Here is a 24,902-nt window from a genome sequence, read left to right as displayed (position 1 = left end):
CACGGTCAGGGAGGTGGGCGAGCCGCCGCAGAGCAGGCCCCCACCCGGGGCCCGCCCACGTGCGCCCGTCGGGGCGGGGCCGGTACCTCCTCGGACTTCAGCTGTAGCAGCCTGGCCTCCTCCTTGAGCTTCTCCTTCTCGCGCTCCAGCTCTGCGATGGCGGCCCGCAGGCTCTCGGCGTCGCGGTCGCTCTGCTGCCGCTGGATCTCCAGCGTCTGCACCAGCGTCACCTTCTCCTGCGTGGCGAGCTCGGTGCGGTGCAGCTTCTCCCCGATGTCCTCGGCCTGCCTGCGGAAGCGCTGGGCGTCCTCCTCGGCGCGGGCCTGGGCCCGGCTCAGCTCGGCCACGCGCAGCTTGAGGCGCTCGGCCTCGGCGCTCATCTCCAGCTGCCGCTGCCGCTCCGCCTCCAGGGTCCGCTGGAAGCCCTGCGTCTCCTCGGCCAGCTGCTGGGCCATCTGCTCCTTGTCCTCCTGCAGCTGCCGGGCCTGCTCCTGCGCCAGCTCCTTCTGCCGCTGCAGCAGCTCGGCCTCGGCCTTGAGGCGGGTGGCCTCCTGCACGGCCTGCATCTTCTCCTTGAGCATCTTCTCGGCCAGGGCGCGCTGCTGCGCCAGGTCCTCCTCCGCCAGCTGCCGCAGCCGGGCCGCCTCCTGGGCCGCGACGCTCAGCCGGGCGGCCTCCTCCGCCACCTGCTTCATTTTCTCAGCCTCCTCCTGCAGGAAGCGCTGCGTGTTGTCCTTGTCGCGCAGGATGAGCGCGCGGTTCTCCGCCTCGATGCGCGCCTTCAGCTTGCCGAGCTCCTCCATCTGCACGCGCACGGAGAAGAGCTCCTCCTCCACCTGGCTGCGCTGGCGGGCGGCCTCCGTCACCTCCGCCTTCAGCCGCTGCAGCTCCTCGTCCAGGATGCTCTTCTGGTGGTCCGTCTCCTCCAGCTGCAGCCGCAGCGCGGTCAGCTCCTGCTCCACCTGCGCCTTCTGCCGCAGAGTCTGCTCGGCGAACTTCTTGTGCTTCTCCATCTCGGCGTCGGCCACCTGCTTCTGCCGCAGGGCGGCCTGCTCCGCCTGCGCCCGCCGCGCCGCCTCCTGCTCCGCCTCCTTGCGCAGCTTCTCCGCGGCGGCCTGTGCCTGCGCGCGCGCCTGCGCCTGCTCCTCGGCCAACTGCTTCAGCCGCTCGGCCTCCTCCACCCGCCGCCGGGACTGCGCCGCCTCCCGCTCGGCCCGCTCCCGCGCCTCCTCCGCGTCCTCGGCCGCCCGCCGCGCCGCCTCCGCCTCGCCCCGCAGCCGCTCCAGCACACTCTGCTCTTGCTGCAGCGTCTGCTGCAGCTCCTGCTCCTTCTGCTGCACCGCAAAAGCGTGCGCCTTCTCCTCCGCCTGCAGCCGCTTCTGCGCGGCCTCCTGGGCCAGCTGCAGCTGCCGAGCCGACTCCTGCTCCGCGCGCTCGCGCAGGCGCCGCGCCTCCTCCACTTTGGCCTTGAGCCGCTCCACCTCCTCCAGGGCGGACTTGCGCTGCCGCGCGGCCTCCTCCTCGGCCGCGAGGCTCTTCTGCACACGCTCTTCCGCCTCGCGGCGCCGCTGTTCCTCCTCGGCCGCCAGCTGCCGCTGCCGCGTGGCCTCCTGCTCCGCCTGCTCCTTGCTGCGCAGCGTGTCCTCGGCACTGCTGCGGATGCGCCCCAGCTCCAGCTCCAGCTCCGCCTTGCCGGCGGCCGCCTTTTCAAAGCTCGCCTTGAGCGCCAGGATCTCCTCCTCCACCTGCCGCCGCTGCCGCAGCGTGTCCTCCACCAGCCCCTTCTGCCGCTCCAGCTCGCTCTCCGACGCCTTGCGCAGCTGCGCCAGCCGCTCTTCGATATCCGCCTTGTGCTGGGCGGCCTGCTCCTCCAGCCGCCGCCGCTGGAAGGCTTCGTCCTCCGCCAGCCGCCGCAGGCGCTCGTTCTCCGCCTCCTTCTCCTTGAGCGCAATCTCCGCCTCGGTCTTAAGCCGCGTGGCCTCGCCGATGGCGGCCAGCTTCTCGGCGAGCACCCTCTCCGCCTCCGCTCGCTGCTGCGCCGCATCCTCCTCCGCCAGCTGCCGTTGCCGCTTGGCCTCCTCGGCCAGGGCACGCAGGCGGGCGGCCTCCTCCGCCAGCTCCCGGAAGCGGCTGGCCTCGGCCTCCAGCCTCTGCTTGGACTTCTCGCTGGTGGACCGGGACTCCTCCTCGGCCCGCGCCTTGCTGGCCAGCAGCACCTCCATCTCGGCCCGCACCTTGGCCAGCTCCGCCTCCAGCTCCTGGCGCTTCTGGGTGGCCGCCCCCGCTTCCCGCTGCAAGCGGGCCAGCTCCTCTTCCAGCAGCTGCCGCTGCTGCTCCCCCTGCTCCGTCTCAGCCCGCAGCCGGATCAGCTCCTGTTCCGCCACCAGGCGCTGCTGGGCAGTGCCCTCCGCCAGCTGCCGCTGCTTCTCCAGCTCCTGCTCGGCCAGCTCCCGCTGCCGCACGGCCTGCTCTTCTGCCTTGCCGCGGCGCCGTGCCTCGCGCTCGGCCTCCTCCTTCTGCTTCTCCGCCTCCGCCTGCGCCAGGCTCTTCTGCTGGGCCACCTCCTCCGCCTGCAGCCGCAGCCGCAGCGCCTCGTTGGCTTTCAGCCGCCAGCGCTCCAGCTCCCGCTCCGCCTCCTCGCGGGCCCGCTCGGCCTCTGCCTGCTGCTGCGCCCGCCGCTCCGCCTCCTCCCGCAGCTGCGCGACAGCCACGTGCTCTTCCTGCAGCGTGCGCTCCAGCTGCGCCGTCTTCTCCGCGAAGGAGGCGCGCTTGCTCTGCAGCTCCGCCTCCGCGCTGCGCTGCGCCGTCTCCAGGGCCACCTGCACCTGGCGGGCCCGCTCGGCCTCGGCCTGCCGCAGGCGCCGCTCCGCCTCCTCGGCCTGGAGCCGCAGTTCCTCGAGCGCCTGCAGGGCCCGCTGCTTTTCTCGAGCCGCCTCGGCCTCCGCCTTCACGCGCAGGGCCAGCTCCGCCTCCGCCTGCCGCTTGCGCTGGCTCTCGTCCTGCACCTGCCGCCGCAAGCGCTCCGCCTCCTCCTGCGCCTGCCGCTTCTGCGCCTCGGCCTCCTCCGCGCGTGCGCGCAGCGCCTGCAGCTCGCCCTCGGCCCCACCCCGCTGGCGCTCGGTCGCCTCCAGCTGCAGGCGCACCACGCGAATCTCCTCCTCGATGCGCAGCCGGCTGCGTTCCGCGGCCTCCGCCTGCCGGGCCTTGGCCTGGATCTCCGCTTCCGAGCTCTGCCGCAAGTGCTGCAGCTCTTCCTGGATGCTTCGCTTCTGCTGCTGCGCGTCCACCGCCGCCTCTTCCCGCCGCGCCACCTCCTCCTGCATGCGCCGCTGCAGCTCCTGGGCCTCCTGCTCTGCCTGCGCCTTCGCCTGGGCGTGCGCCTCGGCCAGCTGCCGTTGCTTCTCCAGCGCGGCCTCCACCTCGGCTAGCCGCTCCCGCTCCTCTGCCCGCTGCTGCTCAGCCAGCCTCTGTGGCCGCGGCAGAGAGAGGGAGAGAACCAGAGAGAGCGGTGAGCACAGAGTGGGCCGCCAGGCACTCACATGACACGGCACCACCACAGTTCACTCCGACAGCGCGGTGCGGGGGTTGGGGGGGAGGGTCGAGGGAAGACAGGGGTCACAGCCCGGCGGAGGGAGACAGCGTGCACCCGCCCAGGGCACTCAAGGCAGCGAGCGCAGCCTGGCCCCACCGTGCTCACCAGCCTGGGGAAGGAGGCCCAGGCGTCCTCCCCTCTTCCCGCAGACAGGCGATGGAGACAGATGGACGGGGGGGGGGGGGGGGGGGGGGGGGCCACGGTGCCGGGGGGGGAGGAGGGGGGGGGGGCGGGGGGGGGGGGGGGCCCGGGGGGGAGAGAGAGAGAGAGAGAGAGAGAGCAAAGCAGGAAGTTCGCAGGGCGTGCGAGCCGCACCCACCACACAGCCCTGCCTGAGCCCCGCCGAACACCTGCCCGCCTGGCTCTGGCTGCAGGGTCCCTCTCTCTGGACCTGGGCCCGTTCCTGCCGCCCAGCGGGGTGGAACAGGATACAACGGCCAGTGTGAAACAGCAGAGCAGATCTGAGGGCCTTGCAAGCCAGACGGCGAGTCTACCCAGGAAGCAGGAGGAACAGGACAGGTAGCCACCCTGGCCCACCGAGACACGCCAGAACCCCCACCCCCTCCCTAGCCCCGGTGATCTGACGCTCCCCAGCTCTTCCGGAGCAAGTGGCCAAGTGCAGAGGCCACGTGGAATCCCGAGGAGGAACACACACATGAGCGCCGGTAGGACGCCTGGTCGGGGGCACGTGCCAACAGAGGAGAAAGAGGAGGCGCCAGCCACCACGGGGAGAGCAGTGCAGCGCCAGGCCAAGGTGGGGCAGGCCACGGGTGCAGGGAGCCTGGGGGCAGGCCGTGCTGCAAGGAGAGGGTGCTGGTGGCCCCAGGCAGGAGGGCGGGAGGGAGCCGTACCACGTGGTCTTATACAGGTTCCCAGGGGCAGCATCTGGGCAGGGCGGGTGGGAAGACGGCACCCCCACCCCCAGCAGGCCATACCTCCTCCTCCTCCATGCGCCGCAGGGTCTCACTGATGAACTTGATGTACTGGCTCGTGAGCGTGGTCAGCTCGCTGTACCTCGTCCGCAGGTCTACGTACTGGGGAGCAGGAGGAAGGATGCAGCCAGAGTCAGCCCTGCCATGAGCCACGGGGCCCGTGCAGCCCACCCGGCCCCACCAGCCCCACCCTTGGCCTACCTCCTGGATGACGCTCTCAGACCCAGACTGGACCTTGGGCTTCTTGGCTGGGGAGGCCACCGGCTCAAGCTGCGCCTTGTACGTGACCAGCTGGAGCTCATAGTCCTGTGAGGACACGCTGGTCAGCTGCTAGCTTCGCTTTCTCTCACCCTGCCCCTGAACCCACCCCTGAACCCACCCAAGGCTTTCACCAGCGTGGCCCGGGTTCAGGGTGCCCCCTGAGGACCCAGCGGGACTCCCTTGACATGCCGGGCCTCCGTGAGGGTCGCAGGAAGCCAGGGAGCCTCACCTTAATGGCGTTGATATACTGCTTCGCAAGCTCCTGGCACTCCTCCACCTTCTCCCCGTGCTGCTCGATTTCCTCCAGCAGCGCCTGGCGGGCGGGGTCGGGGTGGTCAGCGGCCACGGGGTGCGCGCTCCAGCCCCACCCGCGGCCACACGCGACCCGCACCCACCTTCTCCTGCCGCAGCTGCTCCCGCACGGCCTGGCTGTCGGCCAGCGGCACAGCCTGGATCTTCTCCTGCCGCTGCTTGGCGTCCTGCAGCCAGGCGCCCAGCGGCTCTGCGCTCTCCCGGTAGTACCGGAGCTGGCGGCCCAGCTGTTCGAGCTCACGCTGCCTCACGTCCGTCTGGGCCAGCACGGCCTGCCAGCGCTCCAGCAGCGGGGCCACGCGCTCGCGCCAGCGCTCCACCTCCACGTCCCGCTCGCCGTGCTGCCGCTGCAGCCGCTCGCCCACCTCCTGCGCCCCCCGCAGCTCGTCCCGCAGGGCGTCGAACACCGGCTGCTGTGCTTCCGCCTGGGCCCGCAGCTTCTGTTGGGGGGCCAGAGAGGTGGGCGTGGTTTCAGCCCCAGGGCCCGGTTACCCCGGCCCCCGGCCCCCCCCCCAGCAAGGCCCAGGCCCAGCGGCCGCACCTTCAGCGCAGCCTTGGTGGCCTCAAGCTCTGGGAGGGTGGCAGGCACGGCCTGGGCCTCCTTGAGCTGCTCCTCATGTGCCCTGAGCACCTCCTCGGCCCCCTGCGTGCTGCGGATCACCAGGCTGATGGTCTTGAGCCTGTGGGCAGAACGAAGCTCAGCTCGGGGCTGGCGGGTGTAGGCGTATGGCTAATCTGACGCAGTGGAACCAGAGTCCCGGGGGTCAGCTGACCCCTGGGGTCACAGAGTTCGGAGAGAACAGGGGCCTCGGGGAGAGGGTGGTGGTTGGAGACCTCTGGGACACAGGGACACTTCAGCTGTGGACTGAGTCCCGAAGACAGGTTGTGCTGTCCAGGAGACAGAAAGCTCCGACATCTTGAAGCAGAAGAGACCCCCCCCAGTCTGCTGCCCCTGGGGCCTGGGAGAAGCTCTCAGCCTTCCGGCCCCAAGACTGGGTAAGGGGCAATACCACGTGCCGTTCGGGGACCTTCCTCTGAAACACCGTGTTTGCCTTCACGGTGAAACAACAGCCAACGGTGAGAGGTGTTGTTTACTCTCGTGGCGTTGTAAGACGTTACAGACACCGGGCCCTTTGAGCCCAGTCAGCGGTGAGACTGAGGGAGGGGGGTGGACGACTGCACACCCAAAAGAGAGCCTGAGCTTTGTGAACACGTGTGCCGAAGTGAACAGCAAAGGAGGAAAGACGTGCCTGTGGGTGGGTGGTGGCGAGGGGCCAGCGGAGGAAGGTGCCTGATAAGGACTACATCTCCCTGGGGGGCAGCCAGCACAGACCATGGGGAGGGGAGTGGGGAGACCGAGAGAGGGAAACAGGCCCCTCACAAAGACCTTGGCGTCTAGCCCACTCACCCAGCACCCCCCAACCCCCCGCCTGCCCTCTGCGGTTCCTCTCCCCACCCTCCGACTAGAAGTGCCCCCCCCCACCCCGGCTGAGCCCCTGTCTGAACCTAACTGGCCATGGGCCACCCCCATTTCTCGACTTCCTCACTCGGCTTCTCCTTGGTCTCCTCCCTGCGCCTGCACGCCCCTAGGCCCTGGTGTCCCACAGCCCCACGCCCCAGTGAGGCGCAGCTGAGCCCTCTCCCCACGTTGGGTCCCCAGGAGTCCCATCTTCAGGGCACGTCCACAAGCACCACCCTGGTCTGTGCCCACCCCCCTTTAACCAGATCTGTCAGTAGATCTTTCCTCCTTGACCCTGTCCCCTACCCATCAGCCAGGGCACAGCACTCAGGCACACTTAGGACCCTCCCGTGGCCACAGGCTCCACCCCCCCCCCCGGCCCCCCACCGGTGCACTCACTTCTCTAGGTAAATGGCGGACAGGCTGCGGACCTGCTCCAGCTTGCCCAGGGTCAGTTCCAGCTCTGAGCGCAAAGTGGGGGCAGCGGGTGACGGCTCGGGCAGGGCCAGGACCTTCTCGGCCTCGGCAGAGAGTCGGGCGACCCCCTTGCCCAGCCCCTCCACCTCAGCCTGGGCTTTCTGAGGAGAAAGCGGGCAGGAGACAAGCTGACTCTGGGAGCCCCGCACCCACAGCCCTAGGGAGGGGCGGGGAGGAGCGGGGAGGGGGCGGGCAGGGACGGGCAGGTGCCTGCCTGCTGCTCGGCGATGCGCTGGGCACACTCCCGGGCCGGTTCTTTGTCCAGCGGCAGCCGCAGGCGGTGCACGGTGCGCGTCTCACAGGCCTCGAGCTGCAGCCGGATGTCCTTGAGCTCCGAGATGCAGCGCTGGCAGCGGGACTCCTCCTGCTCGCCTGCGGGTGCATCGGGCTCAGGCGGCGGCCCGGCCCGCCGCCCACCACCCGCCCGCCGGGGCCTGCCCGCCGCCTACCCTGCTCCGCGCTCTGCAGGAGCTGCTGGTAATGGCGGCTGCAGGAGCCGTACTCGCGCTCGGCCTGCAGCCGGTCCTCGGGCCCGAAGCCGCCCGCGTCCTGACTGTCCCGCAGGAAGGCCTGGTAGTGAAGCTCCAGGTTGCGCAGGGCCTGCCGCTGCTCCTCCGGCTTCAGAGTTCGGAACTGCGGGCGGCACTCGGGGCTGAGTGGGGGGGGGGCCCAGGAGAACCCACCCCCTCACCCGCCGTCCCAAGTGCGGCCCGTGGGGAAGTCCTACCGTGACCAGGGACCAGGAGCGGATGAGCTGCACGTCACGGCTGAGGTTCTGCCACGCCAGCAGGCTCTTCAGGTCCACGTGCAGCTGGTGCCACAGCGTGACTAGAGCCTGGAGCTGGGCGTCCAGCCTGGCGGGTCGGGAGCACGGTCAGAGGCCTCTGGGCCCCAGGCCGGCGGCCGCCCACCGCACCTGCCAGGCCCCGGGCCACCCACCTGGTGACGGCTTCCTGGGCCTCCTGGTTGGGCGGGGGCACAAGGAAGCACACGGAGGGCACGGCGGCCTCGCTGCCGGAGCTGCTGAGCACCTTCCAGTGGGACGGCTGCGCGGGACCCACCAGCTGGCACTCATCACCCTTGTGCACAGTCACCTGTGGGGAGCCGGAGCCGTCACGGCGTGGCCAGGCCCCGCCCACCCCCACCCCCACCCCCACCCCCACCCCCACCCCCGGCAGGCCCCGCCCAGTGCGCAAGTCCGCTCAGCCGGGCCCTCACCTCCACCTGCTTGTAGTCACACACGGCCAGAAGGGGCACGCGACCCCGCACGGGGTGGGCTTGGCTTCGGGGCTTCAGCTGCACGATGGCCTTGGCCCGCTTGGCCAGGCCCGAGAGGTGTGCCCTGTACTCGCCAAGCTGGTCCTTCTCATCCTGCCAGGGAGGGGACGCTCAGAGACCACGGTCCAGCGCCCGGACACCACGTGCCTAGATGACGTTCCGTGAAGACCCACACGCCTGCCCCAGGCAACGAGCAAGCCCTTCTGGTACCCCACCTCTGTGCCCTGCTGCCGGTCCTGGGGTACAATGGGGCTGGGCACATGAGAGCAGGAGGCGGGGCCGGGGCGGCGACCCAGAGCTCGGCCCCCCACAGACCCCACAGCTCGTCCTTCCTTCCTGGCCAGAAGTCAGTGCCCCCTGCCCCCAGGTCACACACCGTGTCCTCCAGGAGAGCAGCCCCACTGCGCTCTGGCCGCACTCGACCTCTCTCCCTCGCAATGTAGGTCATCCGCCTCCTCCCATCCAGCCTCTCCAACGGGCTAAACCCCACGAAGGACTGTCCGGGGGCTGCGGTCAGAGTCCACCTTGAAAGTGCCCGTGTCACTCCTGTCTGTCCCACGATGATTTCCCAGCCTTCACTGACCCCGACTCCTGGCCACAGGAGTCCCCAGCCAGCAGGGGCCTCCCCATCTCCTCTCTCATCCGTCACTCCCCGCCAAGCTCCCCAGGGGGGCCCAGCACCCCTCCCCAGCCCCAGGGCACACGGGCACCACGCCCAGCTGCCCCTCCGCCCTACACAGCCCTTCAGACCTGGCCTGCCCAGACATCAGGCCCACGATGCCGGTGGGCTGTGTCCGCTGACCGGCCAACACAGTGTGGCTGAGCCAGGCCTCTGCTGCTCTGGGGGCTCCAGGGGCTCAGGCAGTGGAGGACCTCACGTCGGCTCGGGCGGCCACCTGCCACTACTCCAGGACCCTGCCACTAAGCCCTCCGGTTCCCCAACCCCCATCCCGCTGCGTTGACCAACCTCTGTCACATCTCCCCCCCCACTAACGCCCCTGCCCTTCTCGTCACCATGCCTCCACCTCTAGAGACCTTCACTGAGCACCCATGCGGCTCAGATGCCAGCCTGTCCCCTCCAGCTCCCCCCGCCACCTGCCCCTGCCTGTGCCATTCCCCCCCCCCCCCCCCCGCTGACGGCTGCCTGCCCTCGTCCCTCGGGGCCTCAGCACCCACCTCGCTGCGGGAGAGCCCTGAGCCGGCAGGGGCCGAGGCAGTCAACTCACCTGGGCATCCTGCAGCAGGTCCTCCAGACGCGTGACGGTGATGGAGCGGTCACAGGTGTACTTCCTGCGCAGCGTCTCCTGTAGCTTCCGTAGCTGCTCCTCAGTGTCCCGCACGTCCGAGAAGAACTAGAAAACGAGAAGGGGTCAGGCAGGGCCAGTGGGGCCACAGGCTGCTGAGTGTCTGACACAAGTTCTGCGGGGCGGTGCCGTGACCCGTTAACTGCGTGCTAACGGACGCGGAGAGGGGCCTGGGGTCCCCCGTAGTGGTCTGGGGCTCTGTGGGGATGCTGCCACTGAGGCGGGGGGAGGGCGCGCTTCTCACCTGGAAATAGGCCGTGTTCTCCTTCAGGTGTGCCTCGATACAACAGCACAGCTGTAGCATCCAGCTCCACTGGGTCTGCAGGGCGGCCTGGAAGGACTGGCACCCGCCCAGGCACCGGGTCAGGCCCCCTGCCGGCCCCTGGGGTCCCCGCGGCCGGCCCCCACCCCCAGCTGGCCCTGGGGCTCCCCACGGCCCGCCCCCACCTCCACTGTAGGCCGAGCAGGGTGCCCCTCCCGCAGCAGCCGGTCCCCGGTGCTCTGAATCTCCTTGACTTTCTTTTCCTTCAGCTCCAGCTCACGCATCAGGGCCTGACACACAGACAGCGGGTCTCAGGGATGGTGTCAGGGCAACAGGGCCCACCGGTGGAACACCAGCCGGCATCCTGGGACCCAACTGGGGCAGGGCAGTCCCGGAAGGCTCTAGAAAGTGACCTCACCGAGTAGCTCTCCTTCTTGGCGGCCATGTTGGAGTTGTGCTCCCCCCAGTCGAAGCCCACCTCTTCCTCTTCCTTCTCACTGAGCCACATCAGCTCTTTGGTGGCAGCCGCCACAAAGCCGTGCAGGCCCTCCAGGGCACGGAGCCGGGCCTTGGAGGAGGTCTGCAGGTAGACGAGAGCGGGGTCAGCAGGCCACAGCGCCCGCCCCGGTGCCCCCCGCTCCCCTCCTCTCCCCGCAGCCTCCCAACTCACCAGCAGCTTGGCGTACTGCAGGTCTAGCCGGCCCAGGCAGTCCCGGTAGGCGCTCCGGGGGCCTGGGGAAAGCTGCCCCTGTGGGAGGCACAAGTGGTGAACCTTCTGGCGACCAGGGTCTGCCCCCGCCCCCTGCACTGCCCACCCCCAGGGGCCTGCACCCCTGCGGGAGACACAAGTGGTGAACCTTCTGGCGGCCGGGGTCCGCCCCCGCCCCCCCCCCCCCCCGCACTGCCCACCCCCCGGGGTCCTGCACACCTCGTCAGCTCGCGCCCGCTCAATCTTGGCCCGGAACTCCTCGATGGACTGGTGCAGGCCACGGTGGCTGCCCAGCTGCGCCTCCACACTGGGCAGGTCCCCACCCCACTCGGCACCGTCCACCCGACGCTGGTTCTCCTCCACCCAGGCCAGCAGGTCCTGTAGGTAGCGCAGGGAGGCGTCCTCGAGCTCGGGCCGCCTCTGCGTGCTCTGCACCGTCACCTGGGTCACGGGGGCAGCTACGCCTGCCTTCAGCCGGAGGTTGTACTCGGTACGGATGGCCACCAGGCGCTCGTGCAGGCGGTACACCCTGGGGACGGTGGGGACAGTCGGAGGGCTGAGCTGAGGCCAGGCTGCGCCGAGACCCACCCCCCCCCCCCCCCCCCCCAGCACGGGGCACGGCCCACCTGCGGTACATCTGCTCCCCCTGCGGGTGACGCCCGTCCTTGAGGGTCTGCACGTCGTTGAACAGCAGCCGGATCATGCCGTCGGCCTTGTCCAGGTCTCGTTCCACCTCGGCGGCCCGCTGCGGGGCCTTGTTTGCGGCCAGCAGGCGGACATCCTGCAGGCGGCACCCACAGCTGCCTCCGGGGCCCTGACCCATCCTTTCCCTTCCACCACCCAGCCCTGCATTTGCCGCTAACAGGCCCCTCTGGCCGGATTGCCAGCCCCTGGCTCCGCCGGGTCCGAGGGGCTGGACCTCCTCCTCCCGTGCCCCAGCCCCTCTCCCTCCACAAACTCCCGCCCGAGCTCACAGCCCTGCCCCTGCTGGGCCCTGTGGGTCTGGAGCCCTCTCCACCACCTCCTCCCACCGGCACGCCTCTCAGGCCCGGAACAGAGGACGGTGGCCTCTTCTACATCAGCTCTGCCCAAAGCAAGCCGTCAGAGTTGGCGGCACAGCAGGAGAGGAGCTGGGGCCTGCTCTCCGCCCACTGGCCACAGGGCGTGGCAGGCTCTGGGCCACCAGCCTCCCTCCGGCCTCCCCGCCCCCTGCCCCCCCCCCCCCACTGCCGGCCCCTCCCCTCACCGACTGAAGCAGGATGTCGGCCTGCTTCAGCTGCTCCTCGCACAGCACGGCCTCCATCTGCAGTTTGCTCACGATGCGCTGAAGACACTCCAGCCTGCGGCCCACAGCACCCACGGGAGCCGGCGTGAGTGCGGTCCTCCCACCGGGCTCCGGGCCGCAGACCGTGCCCCTCCCGCCGCGGGCCTCCCTGCCGGCCCTGCGGCTCACAGCGGAGCCGGCCCCAGTGTGGGATTCCCAGCCTGGGGGGGGTGGTTTCCTCCTCAGGCAGTGACTCACCCTCGGGTGGCTTCCCGCCCCGCCACAGGGCCCCACCCGCCCGCCGCCTCCCCCACCCCCGCACCCACCTCTCATACTCTGCCCGGAGCTGCTTCTCTCGCTCCAGGATGGCCACGTGCAGCTTGCCCCATTCCTTCTCCACATCCAGCGGGTGGTACCCAGGGGGCATCTTAAGCTGGCCGGCTTGCACCGCACCCTGTGGGCAGGGGCCAAGCTCAGAGGGACGCCCAGCCCCCCCCACCTGGCACAGCCCGGTGCCAGAAGCCCAGCAATGAGGCCGTGCCCCGGGGTCCGGGCCCGTGGACGGCACCCCCCCACACCGCCCTCCAGGACCCCCCCTCACCTCCAGGAACTGGTAGATGCCCTTGGACCGGTTCTTGTCGGCCTCCTTGGCCGGAAGCTCCGTCTCTTTAAACTTCAAGAACTGGCACCACAAAATCTGTGGGGAATAGGGTGTCAGCGGCTGAGCCGGGGCCCCGCAGGGGGCGCGGGAGCCGGTGCGGAGGACGGGCCCACCTCGATCTCCTCAAAGCTGGAAGGGAACCTGCGCTCCTCGAAGGCAGCGGTGTGGTGTCGAACCCACTGCAGCAGCAGCAGCACGAGCTCCTGGTACTCCTGCCAGCGCAGCTGCAGCTCCTGGAGACGAGAGGGAGGCGGTGAGGGGCCGCCCACCCGCCCCCGCCCGCCCCGCTCCTCCCCACCCCTCCCCTCCCACTCACGTTGGCCTTCACCCCGTCCTGCACATCGGGCACCCGGGGCATGGCATCGTACAGGGAAGACACGTAAGTGATGATGGACTTCTCGTCGGGCTGAGGGACGTCCACGTCTGTGGGAGAAGGGCAGGCGTCAGAGGGAGCGCGGCGAACGGGCACGCAGGGCGGAGGGAGAAGGGGCGGTGGCACGCACCCTCAGGGTCCAGGAGACGGGTCACTCCCAAGTCCCGCTCCGCCACGGAGAAGGCCTGGTCCAGATTCTCAAGATTGGTCTGACGGTACACCTTGTTCATGTCGATGAGCATGGGCCTGGGGACACAGGGGCAGGTGTGACAGTGAGGGCCGTGGGGCGGGTCGGCACACAGACAGGGATGCGGAGAACCAGCTTCCCCCGCCACGTCCCTGCAAGCACACAACCCCAACCCCACACTCACCCGCCCCGCTAGTGCCCCATACTGTCCACCCGTGTGGCCCTGCGTGCAGAAACTGTGCACTTCAGGCCTCGCCCCCTGGAGCTCAAGGGGCCTCCGGTGGGCATAGGTGCAGGGTGGAATACCGAGTGAGGGTAAAGGTCAGCCTAGATTTCCTGCAGCTGCCCTGCCCGCCAGGCCCCAGGTCCTACGGGGGGGGGGCAGGGGTCCACCGAGAACCGTTCCCACCGTGGTCTGGCTACCGTGGCCCCTTCTGGGGCATCCATGTGGGGCTGACACTGGGCCCCTGACCTCGAGGCAGTCAGCAGAGCCTCTGGAAAGGCCCTGGGCGGAGGAGGAAGGGGTGTGGGTGGGGCCGAGTCTGCCTGCACCCTTCCAGAGGGGTGGACTGGCACTGGGACTCAGCCGCCCGAGGCTGCGGGTTCCTGTCGGTGGCAGGCACCCCTCCCGCCACCACCCCTGCCCCAACTTGTTTGAAGTTGCCCAGCTGAGGTGCTCCAGGGAGCTCCAGCCAACAGCCCCTGTGGCCCCAGGCCACCTACTTGTGCCGATGAATGATGGCATTGAAGAGGCGGCCGTCACGCCAGCTGGAAGTGAAGTTGTCACAGTGCAGGCCCTGGTAGCCCTCCACCATGCGCTGCGACCACAGCAGCAGCTTCTCTTTGGCCGTCATGTCCTCCGACTGCCCGCTCACCTGGATGTCCGAGATCTGCCCCACACAGCGGGCAGGAGGCAGGACCTCAGCCACACAGCCCGCCTGGCACCCCTGACCTCTCGTCCGAGCACACGGGAACCGCCGGGCCAGCTGAGGCACAGCGAAGCCTCCGGGGGTCCCTCCCACGTCAGGGGAGCCACTGGGACCCCCATACCTCAGTGCCACAGGCCTAGGCCACTCCAGCCAGCGGCTGCCACAGAAGTGAGAGCACCCAGGCCCCACTGCCATCACATGGCGGGTACCTTGGGCACCCCCCTGGGTTGATGGAGGCTGGGCCCAAGGAGAGCTGCTGCCCAGGAGCCCCGGGCCTAGAAAAGGCTGTCACCGCCAGGGTGGGGGCTGGATCAGCCCCCTCTCCTGCTGCAGGCTCAGGGGAGGGTCCTGGGTCTTGGGGGGTATGGCTGGCCTCCAGGCCCACACTTAATCCAGCCCTTCCAGGCCTTCCAGCCCGGGTCTGTCAGCCTGTCTGTCTGTACACCCGCCTGCCTGTCCCCACTGTCTGTCTGTCTGTCTGTCTGTCGGCCTGCCAATCTATGTGACTCAGCTGCTGTGCCAGCCAGCCTGCTCAGCTCTCAGATTTGCGGCTTCCTGTGCGGCCGGGGCAGGCAGGGGTGAGTCAGCCAGCGCAGCGGATGCTTCTCCAAAACCCTCCCCAGGGCAGGGGCTGCATGCACAGAACGCATTCCTCTGCAGGGAGGCTCTGCGGGCCCTGCCCAGCTGGGGCCAGAGGGCACAGTACAGGCAGGCCTCGCAGAGAGGCCTGGCCCTCAGGCCATGGCGCAAGGACTGGGCCGGGGCGCGGTGCAAGGCTGGGAGGCTCCGGGGGGCCAGGACACCAAGGGCCCAGGCCCCCAGGCCACAGCCCCAGAGACTCCACCTGGAAGTGCAGGATGATGGTCCAGATCAGGCCGAGGGTCAGCTTGGGGTTGCCGTCGGCGATGTCATCGTTCCTGATGTTCACCAACTTCACCTGCGAGCAAGCTGCCCTCAGTCACACCTAACTACAGGCCGCCGGGGAAGGGGGACGGCAGCCAGTGGCCGGGTGGGCAGCCTCACCTGGCGGTGTCGGAGGTAGTCCAGGGCGATCTGAACGTTCTGCAGCTTGTGGAAACGCATCCTCCCCTTCTCCCGGGGCTGTGGGAAGAGGCGTGGCCGGTCAGCGCCCACAGAGCCCGCCATGGCCCCCATCTGCCCACGGCACCCCCAGGCGTCCGTGGTAACTGCACCGAGGTCTTCCCCCGTGGGGCAGCAGCCCTTCCCACGTCCCCGCGCACCCTCCCCAGCTGGAAAAGGGAGGCCAGGCCCAGGCTGTGGGAAGGAAGGAAGGGGTGGGAGGAGACAATAGCCAGGAAGCCGAGGGTGGAGGGCAGTGGCACACGGGGAGGCGTCCTCCCGGCCCCGGCCGGCCGGGGGTGGCAGCCCGCCCCCCACCGTGGGCCCCAGGCCCGGCCACGGGCAATGCAGCAGGCAGGACACGAGGCAGCTGGATGCACAGCCATCTGCCCCGCCAAGCGCCAGGCACAGGTCAGGCCAGACGGGCCACCAGCCCCAGGTGAGCTGGGCTCCCAGCCTTGGGGAGCCCATGCGCTGCCTTAGCCAGCAGGCACGACCACTCACCAGGCGCGAGCTCCTGATTACGTCCCGCTCTCTTGGCTGCCCGGCCAGAGCAGGGCATAGGGTAAAGGGCAGAGGCCAAGGTTCACAGTCCAAGCAGCAGAGAAACCGAAGCAGAGCAGAGCATGAGGTTATGGGTCGGGGCTCCGACACGAAGACCAGCGGGGCCGTGAACCCGCGGCACAGGGATCGGGGCCTCTCCCAGGCTGGGAGACACAGCAGGGGCCGCGGCCGGGCTGGACACGGACGGGGTACGTGGGAAAGGCCCCAAGGAAGGAAGGAAGGCAGGCAGGGGTATCTGGGTGAAAGGCAGGCGGGGCTCCAGAAGGGGCAGGTGGGCGGGCGCACGCACCAGGCTGTCCCCTGAGAGGACCTCCAGCAGGGAGATGAGGTTGTGGCCATCACGGAGGTCTTCGTACAGGTCACTGATGTGTCTCTGGGCCTGTGGGGACAGAGGAACCGGGCTGGCTGCACCTTCCCCACAGCCACCAGCAAGGCCCCAGCAGGGAAGACAGGCAATGACCCGCCCCCCCCCACATGCCCCGCCCCCACAGAGGCACCTACCTCTGCCCTCCAGTGCTACAGGGAGAGCAGGAGAGCCCGGAGAAGAAGGAGGAAGAGGAGAGGGAGAGAGACAGGAGGCAGGAGCAGCGCGGGGGAGGGCAGGGAGAGGACAGAAAATAACAGGTTTCAGAGATGAAAAGATGAGCGCCCAGGCCGACAGTGGGGGCAGCCCTTGTTCTGGCAGGAGGGCCAGGGGCACCCTCCGTCACCCCCACCCTCCATGTCCCCTGCCCCACGGCCACGTGTGCGCGCGCACACACACACGCACACGTGTGCACGCACACGCCACCGACCTTGATGAGGTGCTTGTTGACCCACTTGGTGAAGGTTTTCTTCTGCACCCGGTCCCGTTCATCTGCAAGAGACAAGACCAGGTCCCCTGAGGCCTGGGAGAAGCCACAGGAGCCCCCGGGAGGGGACCACCATGCAGACACAGTGGGTGGCACCCCAAGAGGACCTCGGGATCATACGCGGAGACCCAACCCCCCCCCCACGTGGACTGGCAGACACTCAGGTGCCCAGGCCCCCCGCCCACCCTGCGCACGCAGTGGGGGCCTGGGGGTGCTAGGCACACGGAGAGCCTGCCGCTGCTCAATCCCCCTATTGTCTCCCTCTGGGGATGGGAGGGTCCAGAGCTGGCAGCCACACCCAAAGCCCACAGAGTAAGTCTGGCCGGCCCCACCCCCACACGCTGCCTCTGCAGACCTGAGCAGAAACTTCTCCCTGCTGGGACCCAGGACCGGTCAGGGGCGTGGTGAGGGGGAAGCCGTACCTTCCCAACAGGCAGCGGACTTCACCAGGCCACAGAGAGCCCCCACCCACCACGGCCCTATACTCCAGACCCAGAGGCCACTGCCCGCCCTGCCAGCACGGGCCGGCCCGCTCCCCGCACGGGTGGCTACCTGCCCCCCTCCCGGCCCTGCACCTGCGCCGGGACTCGAGGCACACCCACAGCCCAGCCCAGCTCACACTCTGCCCCTCCGTCACCCCCACCCGGTACCAGGCTTCCCGCAGCAGGAAGTGGGCCCTTCCTGCCCAGTGGGGAGCGCCCACTACCTTTCTTGCCCTCTGAGGCCCTGAGCACGGCCAGGTAGAGGTTGTCCTCCGAGCTGGTTCTCTTGTGCCCCAGGCTCTCGGGCTCAGGCACACGGAGCCGGTGCTGAGACATGGTGGCGCCCGCCCCTTCGGCGCTCGGTCCCGAGGCCCCAGGTGCTGAGCTCCGGCTCTCGTGGCACACGGGCGGCCCTAGGCTGGCGCCCCACCGGACTCACAGGCTAGCGCAGCGCCAAGCAGAGTCGGTGTGGCCACTCCCTGCCCGCTGTGCTCCCTCTCGGGGCTGGCCCCGCCCCGGGAGCCCCACCCCGCCCTGCCCACCCCCCGGAGGAGGGAAGGAGGAAGGTGGCCCCTCCCCCCCAGCCACACCCGTGGCCCCACAGACACAGGAAACCCAGGGGTTTCCTCACCCACCCGGCCAGCCACAGTCCCCGGGGGGGCGCCCAGGGGTTCGAGGGGCACCTCCTGGTGCCAGGACCACACACCATGCCCTGGACCGCCCCACCACAGGGAGCGGTGCCCCACAGCCCACACCTCCCTTCTGAGCTTAAATCCAGGACCACCCCTCGGCCTGCCCACCTTGCCGGCTAGGACCCCAAACTGAGACACGGCGGGCTGCGGGGCCAGCTGCCCATCCTTTTCTCGAGGCCCGTAAGTCATCCCTCCTCATAGACCTACGCACCCTGGGCCTGTGGCCCCTGCCCCCTGCTAGGCTCCACTACAGTCCCGTGCGGGCCTGGCCCTTTCCGAGCTGCCCACCAGGCACATCCCGGAGCGGTGCCCCCGTTGGGAGGCAGAGCGCACGGCGGGGCAGGAGCGGGCACATAGCTGAGCGTTGACTCATCAGGCAGGACCGCCCAGCCCCAATCTGCAGGAACTCTGCCCCAAGTTGGGGGGAGGAGGGTATGCAGGGGGCTGTGGGGAGCATGAGGGAGGGGGGCCGCCAGTGAGTCAGGGCTGGGGAGGGGGCCCCAAGTGCGGTGACTCACGGGAAAGAAAGCCACACCTGGGGGCTGTTTGCAGTCGGGCGGGGTTCACAGATAGCAGCTATTTAGGATCGTAAAGGTGGGAGGCAGAGCAAAGGGTGCAGGGTGCTGCCTGGCTCCCTCCGCTCTCGGACAGACCCGCCTATGGCCGGCACCGGGGCTGCCCTGGGGCCGCCGAACCAGCCACAAGAATTTTCCAGTCGGAGCATCCGGCTTGATGTGATCCAGCTGTGAGCCGCTGCCCCCCTACCCTGAGCCTCCCAGCCAGTGTTCAGGGAAAAGCTCACCCCACCCCCGACCGTGCTGCCCCGCTGTGGCCACCGGAGGGCGCCCAAACACCAAGGGGGCAAGGGGTACTCAATCGCAAGGAGCTGGTTACAACCCTGCCCCTCCACATCTGTGACACAGCCAGACCCCCAGGGCTCTGTCCCATCGCAGGTCTGGAGAGAGTCCCTCAGGCTTGGAGCCCGGACTTGGAACCTGGCTTGAGGTCCGGCACTATGCACCCCACACCCCCAACCGGGCAGGGCCTGGGGAGGTAAGGCCACCTGGGGAGGCTTGGCTCAGCCTGGCTCGGCAGCCCCCACGACCCCACCACACACCAGCTCTTGACCCTCCAAAATCCCAAATCTGACCCCCCACACACCCTCCCGGCCCCTCCCCAGGTTTAGAGCCTGGAGAAAGGCCTCTTCAGAGGACCCCCCAGCCCTAGCAGGGAACCCGAGTTCAGGCCCCTCCTGAACACCTGCAATATGCAATCTCTGGGCTGGTAACAGGGGAGCGGGGTCCCTACTGGCAAGGGTGCGGGTGTCACTCTGGTGAGGGGCGGAGACACCTCAGGTCCCCGGTGTGGGTCAGGAGATGGGAGCAGGGAATTCTAGGACAAGCAGGAACCAGGAGTCAGGGCCTAAAGTCCGAGACTTGTGTGAGCCCCCAGCCCAAGTCCTTTCTCCAGTTTTCTACCACTCGGGGTCTGCAAGGATGCTGGGAGTGGGAGCAGCTCCCACACTGGTTCTGCAGGAAGCTCTCCCGGTTCCGCTGCCTTCCTCTAGACTCCTCCTCTCCCACCACCTCCAAAGCCCTTTTCTCCCGCCTACTACTCCCTTCTCCCCCCCCCCCCACCCCGCCAGCCCCTTGACCCTGGCTGTGGTGAGAGGCTCCCTCCCCTGTCCTTTACATTCAGACCTTCAAACCAGTAGGCACTCCCTTCCAGCCGGGCCACAGCGGCCTCCGACACTGCAGAGGACCTCAGTCTGCACTCCCCAGGAAAACACCCCCCCACCGCGGCACTGGTGCTCCCGTACAACCGCTTGACCCTAGTACTGTCGCGGGCCACAGATTTTCTGGCACCAGCCAGGGTCCCCTAGAGCTGCCCATGACCCTCTGCGAGATATCGTCGCCCCCTTTTACAGATGTGGAGACTGAGGCTGGAGGTCCCACAGCTCGTGAAGACGCTCCTGGGTTGGAAAACCTACAGGCCGAAGAGAGCCCCGCCCTCCCTCCCTCCTCCGGCGTCCGGACAGTCTACGGCCTGGAGCCCGAGGCAAAAAGAAATCGGGGCCGGAGCCCAAGCCGGCCCCGCCCACCTTCCCATCCCCCTTCTCCAGAGGAGGAACAAATCGGGCCAAGGGGACCTCGCCGCCTTCCTTCCCAGGTGTTTCCGGAGCAGAGCGTGGGGGCGGGGCTGCACCTGGGCTGGGCTCCGCCCCTTCCCGGTCCGGGAGACGGTGCCCCCCCCCCCCGCACCTCCCACCCCTGGCAGCCTCACCCACCTACGCAGCACAGTTGCCCATAAAGGTAGCCCCTGCGGGCCTGCTCGCAGCCCCCGTCCAGCCAGCACGGCCGTTCCAGCACCACCTCCTTCCGCAGGGCGAAGGCGCCGCCCGCCCGCCCGGTGCCGGCCGCAGCCATGAGCGCGGGCGCCCTGGGGTCGCCCACAGCGAAGCGAGGAGGACGGCGCGCAGCCTCTGCTCCACAGCCCACGCCTCGAGGAGGCCGGCAGCGGGCGCACCGCCCAGACCCGAAGAACCTGCCCCTAGCGGGGCGCCCCGCCCAGCGCGCCGGGAAGCCGCGCCCCTACTTGGAAGGAGAGGACCCCGCTAGGCCTGGGGGGCCGAGGGCAGAGGGAGGCTGCCCGATAGAACAAAGGGGCATGGGAACTCGAGGGCCGCCCAGGTTCCCGCGGAGGGGAGCCTCGGGGGACGCCCAGGCGCCGGGAAACTCCCCTAGGCTGACGCCCACGGGACTACGTTCCCGGAGGCGGGCGGTTGGGGACCGCGCAGGGAGCAGCGTCTGAGAACAGCCGCGAGCAGAACAGAGGCAGCAAAGCCCCGAGGGAGCACTGCAGGGCAGGATCCAGGGTGGCGACGGCAGAGAAGCCCCTTCCCCACGTGGGGGCAGGGAACAAAGTGGGCCGAGGGAGGGAGGAAAGGTCACTTCTAGGGAGGAGAAGCCCTGACCCGGCGCATTTTACTGGACGTCCCTGCAGCTGAGTCACCAGCCGCTCCCCAGTCCCCAAAGCCACGCCTAGAAGCCCCATCCTGACTCAGGCCTCCGGTCTAGCGGCTCTGGCACCCAGGCTGAGACTGGGCAGACCCTCCAGGGGCAGCTCTGGACGCCCTCACCGCAGGCCGAACCCCGCACCCTGCCCACCCAGGCACAGACCAGAACACAACTCCAAACCCCGGTTAGGACAGCCCCTCAGGCCCGAAGCCCAAGCCCCAGGGCCCCGCCCACCCGGCTCCATTCACTGGAGGCGGGCCCCACCCCATCCTGTGCCGGGCAGTCCTGGCTGCTGCTGCTGCTGCTGCTGCGGGCTGTAGCCCAGGGCGGGTGACTTTGAGCAGGGGGAGGGCAGAGCGCAGCCTGGCTGCCTGCCCCTTGGCAGTCCTGGACCCTGACCGAGGGCGCTCAGACACCTGCCTCACCTCGGAGGCTCTGCGCAGGCCCAGCCCCACCTCAGTGCCGGGCAGGAGCCTCTCCCAGGCCCTTGCCCTAGGACACTAGCCCTGCACCTGCCCTACACCTGCCAGCTGTGCAGAGGCCTCCCTGGCAGTGGGGGCGCTCCTCTCCTGCTCACGGCCCCAGTCTGGAGCCTCCCCAAACTCCTCCTCTCCCACCAGGACAGGGCTCCAGACTGACAGAGCCTCTGAATCCTGGCCCCACCCCAGGAAAGCAGGCAGGGTCTTCAAAGCAGCAGAAGAGATGGAGGGGAGGGGTGCGGGATGGGGCGGGGGGACTCCGCTCTCCCACCGTGTGCAGTGCTGGGGCGTAGCTCAGGGACAGGAAGGGGAGGGCACAGGGAAATGCAGGGGTTGGAGGGAGGCGGCCCCTCACCCTGCCCCGCCTCCAGCCCCCAGGGCAGGGGCGGTGGCCGGAGCCCGCCGCCCAGGCGCGGCCCAGACGGTAGCTGCCACAGGCGCTTACCTTGCACTTCCTGCCCCCGCCAACGCCCCCTGCGCCAGTGCCACACGGCGGCGAGGGTAACGACGTGGCCCACGACCACCAGTGACGGGAACAGGCTGCCCGAGGGCTCCATGGCTCTGGGGCTGCACGGCTGTGGGCAGAGCGGGCGGAGCCTCCCTTCCCTGCCTGGAAGACGGTGGGGGGGGGGGGCGCCCGGGGCCTGTGACCGCCCTGCCTGCAAGACCGCCCTACTGTACCGTCTGCCTGGCGCCCCAGAGACGAGTGCCGTCCACAGCACCAACTGTGCTCCCGCCCGCCTCCTCTGCCTCCTCCCTCCCGGCCACTCGGAGGTCCCCACCCACCTCCCACAGCGCCCGGCTCAGCTGTCCCTACGCACAGCTATCACGCACAGCTATCACGCTCAAGGTTAGCTGGAGCCTTAACCCCTGCTTACCCACAGCCACACCCGCCCGGAGGAGGGGCCTGTAGTGACGCAGAGCGCCCCCCCCCCCCCAACCCCCCCCGCCCCCCCCACCCCCCCCCCCAATTCCTCCCCAGGAGAGTGACTGCAGTGTCCGAGCACCCCACTCTGCCTTCAAGGGTGCCCTCTGGTGACAGCTGCCAGGAGCCCAGCAGGGGGACAGGCGCCCAGCAGGGGGAGGCATGCCAGCACCCCAGGCCCCGCTGGCCCCCCAGGCTTGCAGCTGACCCAACCACCCTCAATGACAAACACCCCCCACAGAGCCCCAACGCCCCCAGGTGGGCCCGCGAACAAGGTCTAAGGGAGGACCAGGGTGATGGCCTGGGAGGGCAGGTCGTGTGCGGGGGGGGGGGGGGAAGGGGGGGGCCCCCCGCCAGTGCCCCCAGGGACTCCTGCTGGGCTCTCACAAAGCTTTCAAAGGCTGCCCACCTACCCGGCACGATCTTCATTAGGGACAGCGGCGGGAGCCCACGGGGCAGGCGGGCAGTGGGAGCAGGCTGTGGAGAGGGTCACAGACCCCTCTGAGGCGGCCGCGAGCCCCGCGGTGGCGGTGGCGGTGGGAGGAGGGCACGGCTGGCCGAGCCGCTGTCAGCAGCACTGCCTGTGTCCATGGGGGGAGGGGAGGGGAGGGGTGGGCAGGGGGCCGGAGGGGGGGTGGGGGGATATAAATATCTGAGGAGAGCAAGCGAGGCCGTCATTCGTCCAGACTTAGAACATGACGTGCGACGCTAGGGCACTGGGGCCCAGGCCTTCACCCGAGTCCAGTCTGGCCGGCGGCACCACCCCACACTCACCCCCCAGGCTCCTGCCCGTGATTCTAATAATAAGAAGCCACCTGGCGTCAGGCTGTGCCTCAGAACAAGGCCTAGCACGGGCATTCAAAGCCTGAGGGGCTCATGTCGCCTGGGAGGAGACGCAGTCCCTGCCCTGCCCAACCCCGCCAGCCTTTCGGGGTGCCGGAAGTAGCGGGGTGCACTCGGGGAAGGCAGGGAGACACCGATCCCTTTCTCCCAGAGGGCCCCACCACACAACTCACTCCACACAACACCAGGTCCGGGAGAGACAGGACGGCCTCCCCAAGGTCACACCCCCGGCCAGACACCCAGGTGGCCCCAAACTAGGCTGGGCCACAGGAAGCTGGCCAGCCCCCTCCCCTCCCCAGGCTGCCCCTAATGCTGCCCTGGCCTTACCCCAGAACCCTCGGCAGCCTCCCGTGTGCAGAAGCCTGGGGCCGGAGGTCCCTGTCAGCAGGCATGCCCGAGCCACATCCTGGACTGACCGGGACCTCAGCGTCGGGGGAGGGGGGGAACAGGACATGGGGGTCACCCTCCTACCATTCCCCTCCCAGGTGCCCTTGGGCCCTGGCAGACGAAGGGTTAAGGGTCGGATGGAAGGGTTTGCATCCTATTTTGTAGCATTTCCTGTGTGTCAGGCACCATTCGATTTCAATTCTCAGAGAACCCCACAACGGAAGTCTCATGCCGTTACCGCATCGTACAAACGAGGAAACTGAGGCACAGAAAAGTGAAGAGCTTGCCCTCGGTCACACAAGGCTGTGCTTTGAGCCCAGGCAGTGCCTGCCATGTGTGGTCCCTCTGCAGCAAAGGGCAGCGAACCACCCTCGGCCTCCGACCGCTGGGGTACAGGCACCGTGGTCCATCTGGGGAGGACCAGGAGCTCTGAGGAATGGGCGCTGGGCCCCCAAGCCTCCTGGAGACCGAACCTGCATTTCAGAAGCTCAGCAGGCAGCTGAGGGAAGCCTCAGAGGAGCCCGGGGGGGGGGGACCCACAGACGTTGGGAGGACGGGCCCCTGAAGGCTGGAGTGGGCGGCCTCCTGCACCAGACACGCTCCCAGGCAGCTCTGAGAGGGAGGCTGGCTCATCCCTGTGCCTCCTAGCTCCGATGTCCCAGGCAAGGCCAGCAGCCTCGAGCCCCCAGGGCCCCAGCCACAGGCTGCCTGGGAGATCCCCGTCCAGCCCTGCTGGAGCCCCCGTGCCCACGGCCCCCCACCCGGGCCCTGCTCTACCTTGGCCGAGCTGAATCAGCTCCTCCATGCTGTACCTGTCCATGGCGGCCGAGCTCGGGCCAAGCTGCGGAGGCAGCAGAGAGGAAAGGCAGGGGTGGCAGGAAGGAGGGAAGGGTGGGAGGCGGAGGGAGGGCTCACTCCGGCCCCGGCCTCCCCACCCAGCTCTGGGAGCGGTGACTCCTCCTCACAGCCACCCCTTAGTCAGTGACTGGAGCAGAGCTGAAACGAGCAAGGCCCAAGCCCAGTGGACCAACGGGTCCAACCAGCCCAGGTGGGACAGTGGACGGGCCTGCCCGAAATCCCGGAGCCTCAGTGCGGCCGACAGGGCCCGCCAGTCTTGCCCGCTAATGCCCGCCTGGGCATCCCCCTCCCCCCCAGCCTCCACAGGCCCACTGGCCCTGCACTTCCCCACCCTCCTCAACACCCTCATTCTCCCAGGCCCCAAGGCTAGCCCCATCCTCCTCCGCAGGCCCCGCAAGCAGCTCAGTCCCAGCCCCCCTGGTCTCCAGCCTAGGCAAATGCCACACATGTGTCCCTGCCTCTCCATTCACACGAGCTGAGCAAGACCCAGGGAAAAGCCCATCTAATCCTGCCATAACTCTGCTTTCAAAACCCACTGGAGTTTTACAGATGCCGCAGCAAACGTGCACAGACAGGGACCCAAAGCCGGCGGCTGCTGCAAAAACCTGTCCCACCACGTGGCGCCACACGGCCATGAAGAGAGCAAGTCAGTGGTGTGTAGAGTGCGGTCTCCCTCTGGGACAGGAGTGCCACGGGGGAAAGCCAGGGTGCGCTGGGGGTGGGC

General features: G+C 68.9%; 1 protein-coding gene across 6 annotated transcripts in view; it reads right to left on the bottom strand.

Moving 5' to 3' along the window:
• PLEC (plectin) overlaps positions 1-24,902 on the bottom strand; it is a 56,547-nt gene that overhangs the window by 7,477 nt on the left and 24,168 nt on the right. For 3 of the 6 annotated variants that reach the window (XM_049632779.1, XM_049632784.1, XM_049632778.1), the window contains 30 exons: positions 16,439-16,500; positions 15,934-16,023; positions 15,024-15,101; positions 14,845-14,937; positions 13,795-13,961; positions 13,015-13,130; positions 12,828-12,934; positions 12,625-12,744; positions 12,452-12,547; positions 12,177-12,304; positions 11,833-11,926; positions 11,213-11,367; positions 10,806-11,115; positions 10,548-10,625; positions 10,296-10,457; positions 10,063-10,167; positions 9,860-9,955; positions 9,538-9,663; positions 8,252-8,404; positions 7,973-8,127; positions 7,761-7,887; positions 7,483-7,666; positions 7,248-7,405; positions 6,956-7,134; positions 5,639-5,777; positions 5,181-5,537; positions 5,015-5,098; positions 4,726-4,830; positions 4,528-4,626; positions 87-3,467 (listed from right to left, as the gene is read on the bottom strand). In XM_049632779.1, the coding sequence (XP_049488736.1) occupies positions 87-3,467; positions 4,528-4,626; positions 4,726-4,830; positions 5,015-5,098; positions 5,181-5,537; positions 5,639-5,777; positions 6,956-7,134; positions 7,248-7,405; positions 7,483-7,666; positions 7,761-7,887; positions 7,973-8,127; positions 8,252-8,404; positions 9,538-9,663; positions 9,860-9,955; positions 10,063-10,167; positions 10,296-10,457; positions 10,548-10,625; positions 10,806-11,115; positions 11,213-11,367; positions 11,833-11,926; positions 12,177-12,304; positions 12,452-12,547; positions 12,625-12,744; positions 12,828-12,934; positions 13,015-13,130; positions 13,795-13,961; positions 14,845-14,937; positions 15,024-15,101; positions 15,934-16,023; positions 16,439-16,500 (7,304 nt within the window). Of the gene's footprint in view, positions 1-86; positions 3,468-4,527; positions 4,627-4,725; positions 4,831-5,014; positions 5,099-5,180; positions 5,538-5,638; positions 5,778-6,955; positions 7,135-7,247; positions 7,406-7,482; positions 7,667-7,760; positions 7,888-7,972; positions 8,128-8,251; positions 8,405-9,537; positions 9,664-9,859; positions 9,956-10,062; positions 10,168-10,295; positions 10,458-10,547; positions 10,626-10,805; positions 11,116-11,212; positions 11,368-11,832; positions 11,927-12,176; positions 12,305-12,451; positions 12,548-12,624; positions 12,745-12,827; positions 12,935-13,014; positions 13,131-13,794; positions 13,962-14,844; positions 14,938-15,023; positions 15,102-15,933; positions 16,024-16,438; positions 16,501-17,201; positions 17,471-19,956; positions 21,562-21,610; positions 21,820-24,902 lie in introns of those variants that run through there. The other 3 variants (XM_049632783.1, XM_049632781.1, XM_049632782.1) reach the window with 3 other exon arrangements.

Source organism: Panthera uncia, chromosome F2, assembly GCF_023721935.1.
Source record: "Panthera uncia isolate 11264 chromosome F2, Puncia_PCG_1.0, whole genome shotgun sequence".
NCBI classification, from domain to species: Eukaryota; Metazoa; Chordata; class Mammalia; order Carnivora; family Felidae; genus Panthera; species Panthera uncia.
The sequence above is the reverse complement of the archived record's forward strand: the minus strand, read 5'-3'. Positions and strand labels throughout refer to the sequence as shown.